This window comes from Neovison vison, chromosome 2 (genome assembly GCF_020171115.1).
Source record: "Neovison vison isolate M4711 chromosome 2, ASM_NN_V1, whole genome shotgun sequence".
NCBI classification, from domain to species: Eukaryota; Metazoa; Chordata; class Mammalia; order Carnivora; family Mustelidae; genus Neogale; species Neogale vison.
In genome coordinates, this window is record NC_058092.1 from 50,148,814 (window position 1) to 50,163,182 (window position 14,369).

Consider the following 14,369-nt stretch of genomic DNA (forward strand, 5'->3'; position numbering starts at 1 on the left):
TGTAATGCTCGAGTCAGCTTTCAAGTGAAATAAGCATTATTTTGTTTTGTTTTTAAAATGACCATCTGAAGAAAAGTTGTTCTCTTTTGTTTTCATTATAGTTATATTTTTGTTGCCATTCATTTCTCTAGGATGAATTTCATCCTTTCATTGAAGCACTTCTGCCCCACGTCCGAGCCTTCGCCTACACATGGTTCAACCTGCAGGCCCGAAAACGAAAATACTTCAAAAAACATGAGAAGCGTATGTCAAAAGAAGAAGAGAGAGCCGTGAAGGATGAGTTGCTAAGTGAAAAACCAGAGGTCAAGCAGAAGTGGGCATCTCGACTCCTGGCCAAGTTACGGAAAGACATCCGACCTGAGTACCGAGAGGATTTTGTTCTTACAGTTACGGGGAAAAAGCCTCCATGTTGTGTTCTTTCCAACCCAGACCAGAAAGGCAAGATGCGAAGAATTGACTGCCTTCGCCAGGCAGATAAAGTCTGGAGGTTGGACCTTGTTATGGTGATTTTATTTAAAGGTATTCCGCTTGAAAGTACTGATGGTGAGCGCCTGGTAAAGTCCCCACAGTGCTCGAACCCCGGGCTCTGTGTGCAGCCGCACCACATAGGGGTTTCTGTTAAGGAACTCGATTTATATTTGGCATACTTTGTGCATGCAGCAGGTAAGTGCGATGGTGAGATGTTGTTCCACTTTCTTGTGTGTCTCTTTTCTGATGTCCTCTATGGGCCGGGCCGCCCCGAACCGTCTGGGTTGCAGGCCACCGTGCAGAGAGACCGTGTGCTTTCAGAGGTAAACCAGAGTCAGAACTGCCAGAAGCCCCCCTCCCCCCCCTTGTCCGAGGGCACAGCTTCATTCAGGTGGAAAAGCATAGCTTTGAGAGGACTCTCACCAAGTTAAGGTCTTTTGGCAAGTCGTGTTATCAAAGGTGCTGGTAGTTGTGTGATATGTTTAAATCCCAATTTTCAGTGATGGGTGAGAGACGCCTCATAAAACAGTTGGAATAAAGGGGATATTATAAATGGCAATGATCTCGTTTAAAAAGCACGGAGTTTGGTTGGTGAGGCAGTATTTTTAGTTGCTTATCTTCTGGGAGTGTTTTTAACCTGCTGGGGCCTCTTGAACCCCCTGCTAATTAAGAAAAGGTGGTGAGAGTACTATCAAATTGCTGATCATTTATGAAGGAAAAAGATTCACAAACGTAGTAGCTTTGTATTTAGGAATTCCTGTTGTCTAGGATAGCTGAGGGAGAGACAAACCAGCTCTCTAAGTAATTGATGGCAAGGTTAATCTTAAAAGTAACCAACCTGGGTTGTGCATGAACACACTGAGAAATCGATATTGATCATTGATTTAGTGAGTTGCTTTGATTGGTGATAAGATTCGTTATTGTTTCAAGGCTGTTTTCAAGGCATGTTTTACCTGTGTATATTATAGCATTCAGGCTAAAACTATTGAGCACTGAGTAAAAGAATGCATTTCTACTTTGTTTCTTTTGCCTTGTTTTAGACAAAAGGTTCATTGTGTTATGGGAAAGCTCAGGTCTTGTGTAACTTGTTGACTTTTTATATGTACACATTGGCCTTGCTAGATTTTACCTTCATGGCGGTTCCTTGAGCCAGATGGAGGAAAGAAGATTGTTGAATCCTACCAGTAGGCTGTTTTGGGGTTCATATATTTACATATTTTTTCACAAAGGAGAAAGGTGCTACCTGTAAAGTCAATGCTGTACTGTTTTTGCAAAATGTTTTTAATTCTAAGACTGAGCTTTTTTTTTTTTTTTAAAGAAGTCAGCTGATAGCCTATTCTCTATTATTTTTCTCAATATATGTTTTAGAAAGAGAACTTTTGTTATCCATCTGTCCTTACATAAGAAACTGGAGAAATTAACTTTGCAAGCATGTCACATTATCATTTGCATTCTGTTGGCAGGGGATAGATGAGTATTTTAGAGGATGTGATCTGTAAGTGTTTCAAATATTTGGGTTTTGGAGAATGTATACTTAATTGTAAGGAGTGCCTGTTGCTGTAGCCTGTTCTTCCTAGTGAAATGAAAAGGCACCACCTCTCCATTGACCTCTAGACAGGAACAAGTATCCCTTTCTTAATCCCCTTTTCACCCTATTGTTACATTGTTTTCTCTATTGAAAAAGCAGAGTTAAATTTTTTAAAAAATTATTTGCGTGTGTAAGTGGAGGTTCTGACAGAAAGGCAAGGTACAAAAAAAAAAAAGGATGGGTGTTAATCAGTGCTTTCAGGGAGGACTGCTTAAGATCTTGTGTTTAATCTTTTCAGTATTTAGAAAAGTAAATAATTTATCAACTCTAACAAATGCTCTAATTGAACCAATAGAGAAAAATGAGGGTGCCAACAGGTGGTACACATCCTGGTGTGTGCTTTCTCCCAAGGTATCTCCAAACGGAACACGGGTTACGATTTTGTCGGTGGGAGCAGCGCCCGTTCTGAATTTTAGGTCTAAGTGTTTTCCTTCCATTCAAAGAGCTGCAGCCTTCGGAGCTAATGTCATCACGTGTCTTCTCTTCCGTCGGTGACCGTTCGTTACTGGGCCGTGGCTCCAAATCCCTGAGCTGACGGGGCTGCTGGTGGTTTTGGTACCCGAAGGGGTTATGTTGGTGAAGTGACAGGGAGCAGGTTGCTTGGGAGAGTTAGCATCCTTCTTGCTTATGAAAGATTTATGGACAGCAACGTGGATCAGACTACCTTTCGGTTTGGTTTTCCTGAGGTATCCCAGAATCCCTCGGTAGGCCTGACTGGGAGCCAAGTGTGAGGCCATTGGCTTTCACGGAGCGCCGTGACGGCTGCAGCTCGGTGCACGCAACAGGGCGCTCGCACCAGAAAATATTAAGGGCCTTTTGTCTGAAAATATTTCAAATTTGATTTAGAGACCTGTGATTTGTGGAAGGGAAGCCAGTTGCCAATACAAATAGGAGGTGGATCGGTCAACTTACATACAACTGATTTGACAAGCATCTGTTATAATACTGAAGATTTGTAAACACTAAACAATGTTTTTACCTCCTTAAAAGTTTTGAGAACTTGCCAGTATTGGCAAGAGGCAGAGACTCTGAAACGTGCTTCAAGAAACATGCCAAAACCATTGTGGCCTTTTCACCTATGGTGGATTTCCACACACCCCTCCTCCACAATAGTCTTGTATTTTTTTTTTTTCTTTCAAAATGCCATTTTTTCCCCTCTAGATAGCCCCCCAAATGAGATTTTTTTTTCCTCTTCCAAAAATGTGTACGATAGTTACTGCTTCATGCCTCGGCCTTTTCTTTGGTAGGAGGTTGAAATCTTAGGGCACACTGTAAATATTGGAAGCCGGTGCAGAATCAGTCATTTTTTAAAAGTGCAGGTGATGTAGTCTAAAACTTATTGAGATGCTAAAATACAATACCTAAACTACGTTCTGATTTTTTTTTTCCTAAATCCGGTAGCATTCAGGCAGTGTGAATTTTGTGACTGATAAACAGTAACAAGTGTAATGAAATTGGAGTGATTCCATAAGCCTGAGAATTTCATCTCGTTAAAAGTATAAAAAAGCAAAACCATTTTATGCCCTTAATTTGGTCTTTATTTGAATCGTCCTTCCATAGGTATCGTATGACAACTTGAAGATATTATGGAATTGTGGCAAATGGTTTTCTTTGTGGGCGTGTAACAGTAAAGCTAATTTATGACCAGTCTTTACCAGATGATCTGTATCAGAATCTACAATATACCCGGCACGTGGCAAGGTCACAATTTAAGTTGTTAAGGTCATAACCTTAGCCACCAGGCATTTGACCTTTTAGATAAAGTTAACCTTTGTTCATTAGTAGGCACTCAACCGAGAACTTTCTGGAGAGTTTTTTTTTTTTTTTTTTTAACTGCGTCTGTATACTTCTGGTAAGGTAATCAGATTCTAGAAAGATTCTCAGTTTAGTTAAGTTTTGTAAGAGGTTAGACTTTTTTAAGGACTCACCTCTTGGATAGAGGTAAGTTGCTGTGTCTACACCCCAGAATGACAGAGTCACAATTTATTTTTGATAGTTATTACCTGCTGCAAGATGGAATGAAACAACGAGGCAGCTATATGGAGACAGGTAGAAAGTACAATTAAATAAGTAGCATTATATTTAAATTAACTAAGTAAAGCCTTTGCCTAACTTTCCAGCGGCATTAGGCCCAAAAGCTAAATCGCCACAAGCATCTTCACTTTTTGCAGATGAAAACTTTTCTAAGATTGGAAATTTTTTTTTTAGTGGCTTTAAAATTTGCTTTGAGAGACTAATAAATGACCAATATTTGTCAGGTAACGACGGTCATTGTTAATTCTCCAGTGACACAGAGTGATTGAATTTGTCCTAAGGATAGCACGAGGAGTGTTAGTTGTAAGGTGGAGAGTGATCATTTTTGCACAGTAATGTTTTAGTACAGTAGCTACTGGTTGCTTCCACACTACCCGTTACTGTCTACCCTTAGTTTTGCTTGGACCAGGAATAGTAACAGTCCTGCCACTCACTAAAAGAGCTGTTTGCAGTGTTTTGGAAGTCTGGTACCTGTTCCAGAAACCTGTACAGCCAGTATTACTGATTACCACATTACTCGTACCATATTGTTCTTTAATTATGCTGTTGGAAATGCTCATTTTAAATTATTTACATTCTGCTAGTTTTGCTCTGATATGCCACGCATTATTCCTTTTCAACAAAGACAGAGATACTCCCATTCAGGTGCATTTTAGTTTTATTTTGGCTCCGTGATTGCCATTCCTTCATATAGTAATAGAGAAAGCCGTGATATGCAGATAGACCAGATGGTCATGTTGACAGATTGAGAATTCACTTCCTACTGCTTCAGAGCAGGTGTAAGATTGGGAGTGTCTGTGTATGAGCGTGTGTGTGCTTCGTGTGCATGTGTGTGCACATTCGGGCTGCACACACAGGGCTGTTGAGAGCAGTGCAAATGATTTCTTTTAAAAAAAAAAAAACTGGTACTTTACATACCATATAACTCTCTGCGTAAGGTTAACCGTGCATACAGAATCATTATTGTAAAAAATTTTAAATGAAAATGTTAAATTGTTACAGTTTATAATTTTATGCTGAATGAGTTATGGTGATGTTTTAATTTTGGGCTAACTTACCATGTTAGTTTGTGGCAGTGTTGCATATCTAAAATATGTTCAATATATTTTGTTAGCAGGCATACCTGTGTATGTGTGTTTACGCTCAAGTTTAAGGCTATACATTCATTATGTTATTAAACTTTTTCAGTACCTTAATAAACTCCCTAATAGAAAGTTCTGCAGTTAGTTCTGGTGATTTATAATAGTAAGCTGTATTTAGAAAAAGAAGGTGTAAGACTAACGTATAGTGATGTTCAAAATTAAGACTAAGTGCCACCCTATCTCAAATTCTTACTCCAACCTTAAACTGAACTCAAGGTGGATTTTGTGGCTGACTGATCCATTTGAAATCATTGGTGTGTGCACCGTTCTAAAAAATTTCATTTATCTTTCTATTTCTCTTTTAATTCTTTTAAGAAAATAGCACTAACAGTCCACAAACTTGAGAAAATATGGCTTTTGTATCCTTGACTTTTAGGCGTAACTTGAGGGTAGTAACAATATCCTTTATCTAGAATGTAGTAACAGTATCCTTTATCTAGAATGTAGTGAAAAAGATGGAAATTCAAAGGCAGACAGGGTATAGGAATAGGGGGAAGGGTTGCTCTGGAGTACACTTAAGAACGGAGGTCAGCTCATTTATGGCTAAGAGGTTTGAGTGTTGGTAAAAAATTTCCCAATGCTGCTGGCTTAGATTTGCCTTGTCTTCTTTTCCACCCCAGTGATGAATAGCATTAATTTAAACCTATTTAGGGCTGGTGTGGGAGAAACCACAGCCTTTGTTGTGGTCACTGCTGTACACAGTAGGACTGGGTGTTTGACTTGGTTAAGGCCTCAAGCTGCTTCCAGAGGGTACAGAATGGCCTGTCAGTTTTTTAAAACTTGCACAGAAGCAGCAACAATTCTAATTGCTGGCAAATGTTAATATAGATTACTGAAAGCAATTTTGAGGTTAGAATAGAGGAAAAAACATGAAATACAGATTGAATTCACTAACTCTGCAAAACACTGGTTTCTTACCATTTCAGCAATCATTTCCGCAATTTTATTTAGAGATCAGATTTTGTTTTTAAATACATTATAAACTGTAAATCCTTGGGAGGTGGGATAAGGGGAAGGAAGAAGTCAGGTGGACGAGCAAGAGAATGAATGAACTGGCATGCTTTGTTAAGAGAAACGTAAAACCGTGAATTTAATCGCAAATGGAGATGCTCTCAAAAGTGTTTTGGTTTAAGTAATGACTGTAAAAGGATCCTGAGCAGAAGATATCAAGTGAAGAATTTTATAATCCATCTCCCCACATTTTATTGCATAGTTTGTTTGAGACAAGGAGACTATTTGGGGGCTTTTGGAGTTTCTAATCAAATTTTTAGAAAAGAAAAGTTTTACAAAAATTCTTTGTATCGTTTAAGGGTCTGGCCAGTAAGGGATACTGTGGCATACATAAACTTGGAAAAGGGGCTATTTGAGATATTTGCTATTATTACCACTTTGCTTTTTAAGGTGATAACTTACAGTGTCATCAAAATTTTGGCTGTTGCTTAGGCAGCTGTAAGATACAAATTATCGATCCAAACTTTAGAGTCCCTGTAAACTTACCAGAATTCTCCAGCTACTGCTTAGGCAGAAATGACTTTTACTCTCGGTTTTCCCCAAAATATTAGAAAACAGCACTTTCATGTTTTGTTACGATCATTTCACAGTGTAAGAGTATATTTTCTCTAACGGAATTAGCCCTCCTGTTAATGTTCTAGTTAAATAAACATGGCTCACAAGGCAAAAAAATAAGTCCACACATGACAAATTGCGACAACTCTGTAGAGAGGATGCTTTTGCTGTTCTGTTTGTCAAAGAAACCAAATAAGATAAAATTGAGAGAAAGAAGTTCTTTTTATTTAGTTGTGTATTTTGGCGAGCGTTGGTCTTCTTTAATGTGTAAGATACTGCTAATCCAAATGCAGACCTGATCAGGATGGTCATAATAGCTAGAGATTGAAGTGGACTAACTTTAGTGTTCTTTGAGACCTTTACACTTATTTTTCTTCATGGCTTTCGCATGCTTTCCTAGTGGTAAATATTTTGGACCTAGATCAATTGAAAATAGAGAAAGGGAGACGGACGGAAGACAGGAAGGCAGGAAGACAGATAACTTTTTATTGAGTTGTCTCTTTTGCGGCAAGCATTATACTAAGTTTTGCCATACATTGTAGCCCCCTCTCTCTCTCTCTCTCTTTTTTTGCTTTTTCTTTCTTTCTCTCTCTCTCATTTTTAAAAGAGTACACAGTAATATTGCAAATAAGTAATGCATTCTCCATTTGTACAGGTGAAAATAAAGTCTCAGAGTATCCAAGTGACTGGTGCATAATAAGATGAAAGCCAAGTTTGTGATTCCAAACCCAGTACTCTTCACCATGCAGTTTAGATCCATTCTGTATCCCTCTCTATGTCCTATTGTCTGGGGGTTAGATGTCATTTAAATGGTATTACGCACCAGCGTGAATCAGAGGGAAGGAAAAAGCATCAAGATCCTGACCCTTCCCTTGGAGATATTCTACTGTGATATCCAGTTCCTAGGCATAGGCTGAGGCCGTACCTGGTTAGGAGAGGGAGAAAATGTTCTTATGCTTTTGTCAGGATGGGGGTTAAAAATCTGGAGTGACTTGATTTTTCTGGTTCTAAAAATGTTGAAGTTTGGTGAATAGAAGCATTATTACACAGGTTTAAAAAATGTTTTTTTCCTGTTTGTAAGATAGATGAATTGGTTCTAGATGCTTTGGGAAGCCACTGAGAATTAAAGCAAGTGTTAGTTTAAAAATCAGAATTGCACGTAATATTTTACTAGGTAAATTTCTGTCCGTATTTTCTTATGTGCACAGGAGGTATATTTCTAACTTCCCTTAATGATTAGATTGAAAATTTTAAAATTTGCTTTACTCCAAAAAGACCTTCGATTCTGGCCTTGTGCATAATTATTTGAAAGAAAGCAAAAATTGAGTTTTATTAGTTTAAAATTGTTTTTTTTTAATTTAAAAGAAAAAGCAGAAAAATTGAAAGTAGGAACAGGGTTCATCTTAATCTCCTTAAATGACTGATTTATTGATGGATTTGTTTAATGCCGTTATTTTCATTTCTTTAAGCAAGATTAGTTCTTAATGACTTCAGTGCAAAAATTCAAAGCCCCATTCAGTGTGAATTTTATAATTGTAAAAAGAAAAAAAAGACCAGTAATTATAATTTATACTATATTCATTATATGTATATTAAGTCTTCTAGGGTTTATTTAAAAAATAAGCTGCTAAACTGAACTTATATTGACTAAAATAGAAATGTAGCTTTCTTTTTAAGTTTCTTTTTTAGAAATGCTCATAAATCTAAAAGTTGCAGAGTATCAGTTATGCCAGCAAGGGAAAACTGAAGTATGTAAATAAAAGCGTAAGCTGGAAATAAGAGGATTGGAATAAAAAAATTAGACTCACACCCATTGTTCTATACTGCCTACCTTTTGATGTCTGTGATGAGTATTTATGGTGGTCCCAATAATCTATGAGTTTCCAGACATAAATAATTTTCAGAGCATATATATTCATAAACATGCTTTAATGGGTATTTTTAAATGCTCTATAGGTTGAAAACATGGCATGAAAGAAAAGTAACAATAAAAAATATTTTAAAAAATGAATACTATTTAAAAATGTCTATGTATGCCTGTTTAGCATCTGCCATTATCAGGCTGTTGTCTTTGTTGCTATGGTTTGGGGGATTTTTATTTCCCTTTGTAATTTTGCCAGCCCATGATTGGGTAGTGCAACATGTTCATGCTGTTGGAGAAGACGTGTCTGTGGTGAGTTACATAGCTGGCTCTGAGTGGTAATTTCAAGTATGGAAAGGTATTTGTCAGTGGGTAATAGGAACTGTGTTGCTACAATATTAATCATCATTTAATTTTTAAAATTAGGGACATACCACTTATTATGGCAAGCCCAGAACTACGTGCCTGCCTCTTCCCCTATTGGAAGCATTTCGAACTCTGCGTGTTTTAATTTTAAAGGGATTATTTAGTTTTAAACTCCAACATAAAGTGAATATTCTACATGCAGGATCCCATCATTGTCACTTTCAAATATTCCATTGCCTTTCAAAAGAGCTGACATTACAAGTCCTTAGGTTGACAAATTCTCATCAACTTTTGTGAAAAATTTGGCTGCAGAAGGAGTAAAGTCAAAAGAGGGCCATAGACAGATGGATTTCAGTGTTAAGATGACATCAAGCCCTTCTTCGTGGCATTTTTAAACATTCCAAATGAGTGAGGAATGGAGATGCTTAAAGAGCTCACTATAGAATGAGTAATTAAGATCGTATGTATCTGCATGTAAACCTTCATCGCATACTATTAAACAGAGCTGCATGTGCTCAGACATAGTGGCAGATCACCAGTGAAAATCCTAAGTATATTTGATGCCGAATACAATTCATAAATAATACTAGACACTAAAAATGTTGTCGATGGAAAACAGTGTATACCTGAGAGAACATTTGTAGCATTAAGTAATAGGAAGTTAAAGACGAGTGGCTTACAGACGTTTAAGATCAAGCCAGGATTCTGGGCAAGCATTTGGCAAAAGCTGATCAGTATCTTTGTATGACCGTAGCGAGATTTTTGCATGGATGCATATTATAGAAAAAAATCACTAGGTTACTAAAGTCGCTGATTGATTCATTTAGTCGGCTTTTCCTCCCCTCTTTTAAATGGTAGAGGTTCTCTTTTGGAGAGTAGTTTCAAGTAACTTCTGAGAATGAAGTCTTTGTAACTTGATGCTGTTCAACAGCATAACTATTGTTGTATGTTCCTGTCAGGGAAAAAGAGTCATTGCAATACTTTTATTGTATGGCCTCTTAATATGTGACAAGGACTTTTATTAAGAATTCTTTTTTCTTTTAAATGTCCTTTTGGAAGTCCCTCCTCCTCCCCACCCAGTCAGGAATTACAGTGGTTTTAAACACGAGTCATAGGAGTTTTTATTATCTTCTTGGTCGATTCATTGTATGGACAAGTCTTATTTAAAAAAAAAAAAAAAGGTTCTGGAGTTCATGTCCTTTAGATTTCCTGTAAAATAAAGTGGGAGTGGTAATTAACAGAAAAGTGCCATCTCATCGGGCCCAGGATGTATACAACTCTTTGGAGAATGAGGTATTACAGCCTGAAATGTTAGGGCTGAAGAACTAATTGTTCTAAAGATATTTGCTCCTCATCTCAGAAAAGATGGCAAACATGCAAAATGGATAAATGTAATCCTTTGTACTTTTACCACCTACATTTTTAAACTACAGTGACTCTGATTTCTCTAGAAAGGTCAGAGGTTTCAGACAGAATGCTTTGTAATTCTTCAAAGAGAGACATTTTCAATTTTCCTATATAAAGCCTGATTATGCATAGCTTTTTACCTCATTTGCAGTTGAGCCTCAGAGGTTCTGGGGTGGGGGCAGTGCTGAGTAAGGGAAGCCGTGTCATGAGTCAGCAGAATGGGACAGAAACAGATAGATTGGAGAGGATCATAGATTCACGTCTAGGGATGCACATTTTTGGCCCTTTATTACCCATCACCTTGTTTGAAAGTGAAGACGAGGCAGCTGGAACAGTGCGTTTTGCTTTGTACCAAAGCATTCTGTGATAGGCGCTAAGTATTTGGGGCCCTTAAAGGAGTTTATGTATCTGGGTGCCATTTCTTAGGACTGGCTTTGTTGGTTTTCCTAAATTGTGGATATGGGTTTCTCTGGTTTTATGTGGGTTTCTTTGTTTCTATTTTGTTTTCCTTTTGGACTTCTCCAAGTTTTGGAGAACTGTTCATATTGGGTGGTGGGGGGAGTAGAAGACTTTTGTTGAGTCACTTTCGTGAGTTACTCCTATTCTTCAGGAAACAGGCTCACAGAGTGTTCAGAACTCAGTCAAGGTCTTGCCAGTAGTCAGTGGCCAAGCCAGGATTAAAGCCAGATCCATCAGAACCTGGACTTTTGTGGTTAACCTCTATAATATTTAAATTGGCTTTTCATACATATCATTAGCTCTTCATATAAACCTTAGACTTAGGTAGGAGAGGTTTTATAATTGCCTTTGTGCAGGTGAAGAAGCAGAGGGTCTGAGTAATATGTCCACACTAGGATGGTTAGTTAGTGGTTAGGGCTTTTTATCTCCAAGTTGCTCCCCAAGGTATCAGGCTCTCTCAGCTCTGCCCCTGAATTTATGGACTGAGTATAAGGTGTTTGTTGGAAGTACGGAATAGCGCTGAACGCCATGGGTTTCTCTGAAGTTTAAAAAGTAGTGAGCCGCTAGAGCTTTCTCTGTTTTGCTAATAGATTTCAGAGTTTCAAACCTTGAAGGAAACGGAGAGGAAACCTTCGTTTTTACAAGGTGAGGACATTGAGCGCCTGCATCCCAGCGCTCTGAAGATAGAACGTTCTTGTATAAAGCAGAGTGCAGGTTTGCTCTCTTGTTATCACGTGCATCAAGGTGGGTGCTCTTTGGTTGGTGTTGGCATAGAAAATCTACCTTGGTTGCCTACATTGACAGATTGCGCCATGTCATTGGCGACTTGGTTCAGCAAACATTTTGAGCGCTTACTACCTGGTAGGCACCATGCTGAGTGCCAAGCATACAACACTGAAGAAAAGACTGTGAGATAGGTCGATGCCAATGCAGATAAAATTTCTTCAGAAATTACAACTTCTAAAATTTGTTTGTTTGTTTACCTTTGAGGAGAGGCGGGAAGGGGAGAGGAGAGGACAAGGGGACGCTGTGCTAAGCACGGAGCCTGATGTGGGGGCTCCATCCCGCGACCCTGAGATCGCGACCCGAGCCGAAAACAAGAGTTGGAGGCTTAACTGATTGAGCCATCCAAGCACCCCAGAAATTAAGATTTAAAAGCTTTTGATGTTTTTGAATTAGAATCCTTAGAAAGTAATAGCCCGTAGGAAGTTTTACACCTTTGCAGAGCTGGCTCTCAGTATCGTGTAAGGTCTTACTGTACAGGTATGTGTAGAGGAATTCTGTCATTTGATGGTACTTCTAGTAAGTGGTATGTGTTTTGGTTTCTTGTGTCAAAAATATCGATGTAAATGGAAAGAAAACCCAGGCAGATACAGGACAGGGCACAGGTGTTTTATTATTTAATAGTTCACCGTGGCATGTTTTCTTTAAAGAAATCTGGTGGTGCACCAAAAAGTTCTATTCCTTGTTTGGAGGCCATCCTTCTAGTAATGCTGAAGTATAAAACAGAGTTATAGGAAAACTAAACAGCAGGAGAGTGAGGGAGTGACAAACAGAAAGGAAAGGAAGGCCTTGGAGAGCAAGCCGTGGTGAATTCATTTGGCAGTTGGTAGTAGTTCCTAAAACACAGCCAAGTCTCAGTAGCATAGCCACTTAAATTCTCTGTTTTGCTCTGTCTCCGAAGAAAGTTAGCAATTTTGAGACTTTTACACTGAAGTGGATTTTAGGTTGTCCGAGGTCTCAAGCTGCTTTGCCTTTCTCTCTCCTGTGAAAAGAAAACAGATACGTATTACATTCAGACAGAACGCACGGCAGAGGTCCTATATGTGTGAGTGTGTGTTAGTGTGTTAATGGGACAGCTGTGAGGGTCTTCTGGGAAAGTGTGTACAGATGGTGTTAGGAAGGAGAAGAACTATCGCATGTCTGATAAATGAAGCACGGACAACAACCCCCAAATCTGGTGGTCCCAGTGTATAGCAGAAGTTTCTCTCCCCCTCTCTGTCTTTCTATTTCTCCCTCTGTCCCCCTCCTTCTATCTGTTTATTGTTTAATCTGAAAGTGAAATCTGTTTGTCCGGCCATTAATATGTGTGCTTTTCTTTGAACAGACTGAAGAACAAATGATTTGTTCCGTAATTATTTTCAAAAGGCAGAAAATCTGTGTCTAACATTGAGAATGGCATGGGATTGTCATAGAAACTCACTCTGGACACTGTACATAAAAATGGTTGGGGATTAGTCACAGTACCATGTGGGACATCATGAAGCTGAAGACAGGTTTCTTTGTTTTACAGTCAGTATGAGAAGTGAGGCAAACTTGATAGAGTTCCTGGGATGTTAGCGGTTTAGTTCCTCCAGGGAGAACCATGTTGTCTTCAGAGGAAATAAGCCACCTGGATACAGACGTTAGAATTTACCTGATGATTTTAACAATCGCTGATGTTTCCTTTTTTCTAAGAGTGTTTTATCTCCAAATAATGAAGATTTAACAAGTTTGAAAATCTCTCTGTTTTTGCTACTCATCTCGAGAATCACCCCTCTCGTTTCCTCCCCCACACCTTCTTTTCTTGTAATCTTGAATAGCAATTTTACAGATCGGGCCTTATCCTGTTTTCTTTACTCTCCCCCCCCTTTTTTTGGTGAAATATGAATAAAACTGAACATATTAATCATCAGCAGAGTTCATTAATGTTATATAGTTGAAATTACATATATTTAGGTTAGAATAGTGAGTCTGCAATATAACACCCTTTTCTGTTTCTAAATCCATTATTTGGAAGGAAATTGTTTCAGAGTATTCTCATTGTCTGAGGCCAACATCTGGAAATGGGATTGTTTGTCTTTAAATTTGGACTGAATCCCCAACTACAGATTCCCACCAGGGTGATGTTTCAATAAACTCTAATGTGACAGCTTTGGATCCTTGAACTTGTAGAGGTAGGTGCTGACCTCTGAGCGGGGGCTTCAGGATGTCAGGAACTTAGTGTGTGGAATGACTCATGCGTCTGACGAGGCCCCTTTTCACGATGCTGTGCGTTGTTGAATGTTCCTGTTTGTCATCAGGAGAGTAGCTAGCTGCAGTATTTAAATAAGGGTAAGGTGTCTTTAGACAAATGTAGGGTAAAGTGAGTACATTACTTTTCTATATTATCAGCAAATACAGCTGCCCTTGACACTGGAGAGAGCACATGCAAGGACATAAATGAGAATTTTGGTGCATGGAAAACACAGGGGCAGGCTGTCTTCCTGCCTGTTTCCCCTAAGCTTCTGGCCACGCTTTATATCATAGTATATGCATATATATCGTGGTGGTGTTGCTGTTGCCGTTCTTTTCCTTGTATTATTCCTTCTGATGACACTGTCCTCACTCACCTTTAATTGGTGAACATCGCTTAGGTCTTCTTTTACCCCAGCACTGGGCTAAGGACTCCTTCCCTGCCTTCCCATAGTGTCTTGCTAGCACTGTGGTAGTACTCACT

The 14,369-nt window shown here is 38.7% G+C and overlaps 1 protein-coding gene across 5 annotated transcripts in view; it reads left to right on the forward strand.

Annotated features, from left to right (window-relative positions):
• NFIA (nuclear factor I A) overlaps nt 1–14,369 on the forward strand; it is a 369,211-nt gene that overhangs the window by 10,871 nt on the left and 343,971 nt on the right. For all 5 annotated transcript variants that reach the window (XM_044238349.1, XM_044238346.1, XM_044238345.1 and 2 more), the window contains one exon: nt 132–663. In XM_044238349.1, the coding sequence (XP_044094284.1) occupies nt 132–663 (532 nt within the window). The remainder of the gene's footprint in view (nt 1–131; nt 664–14,369) is intronic.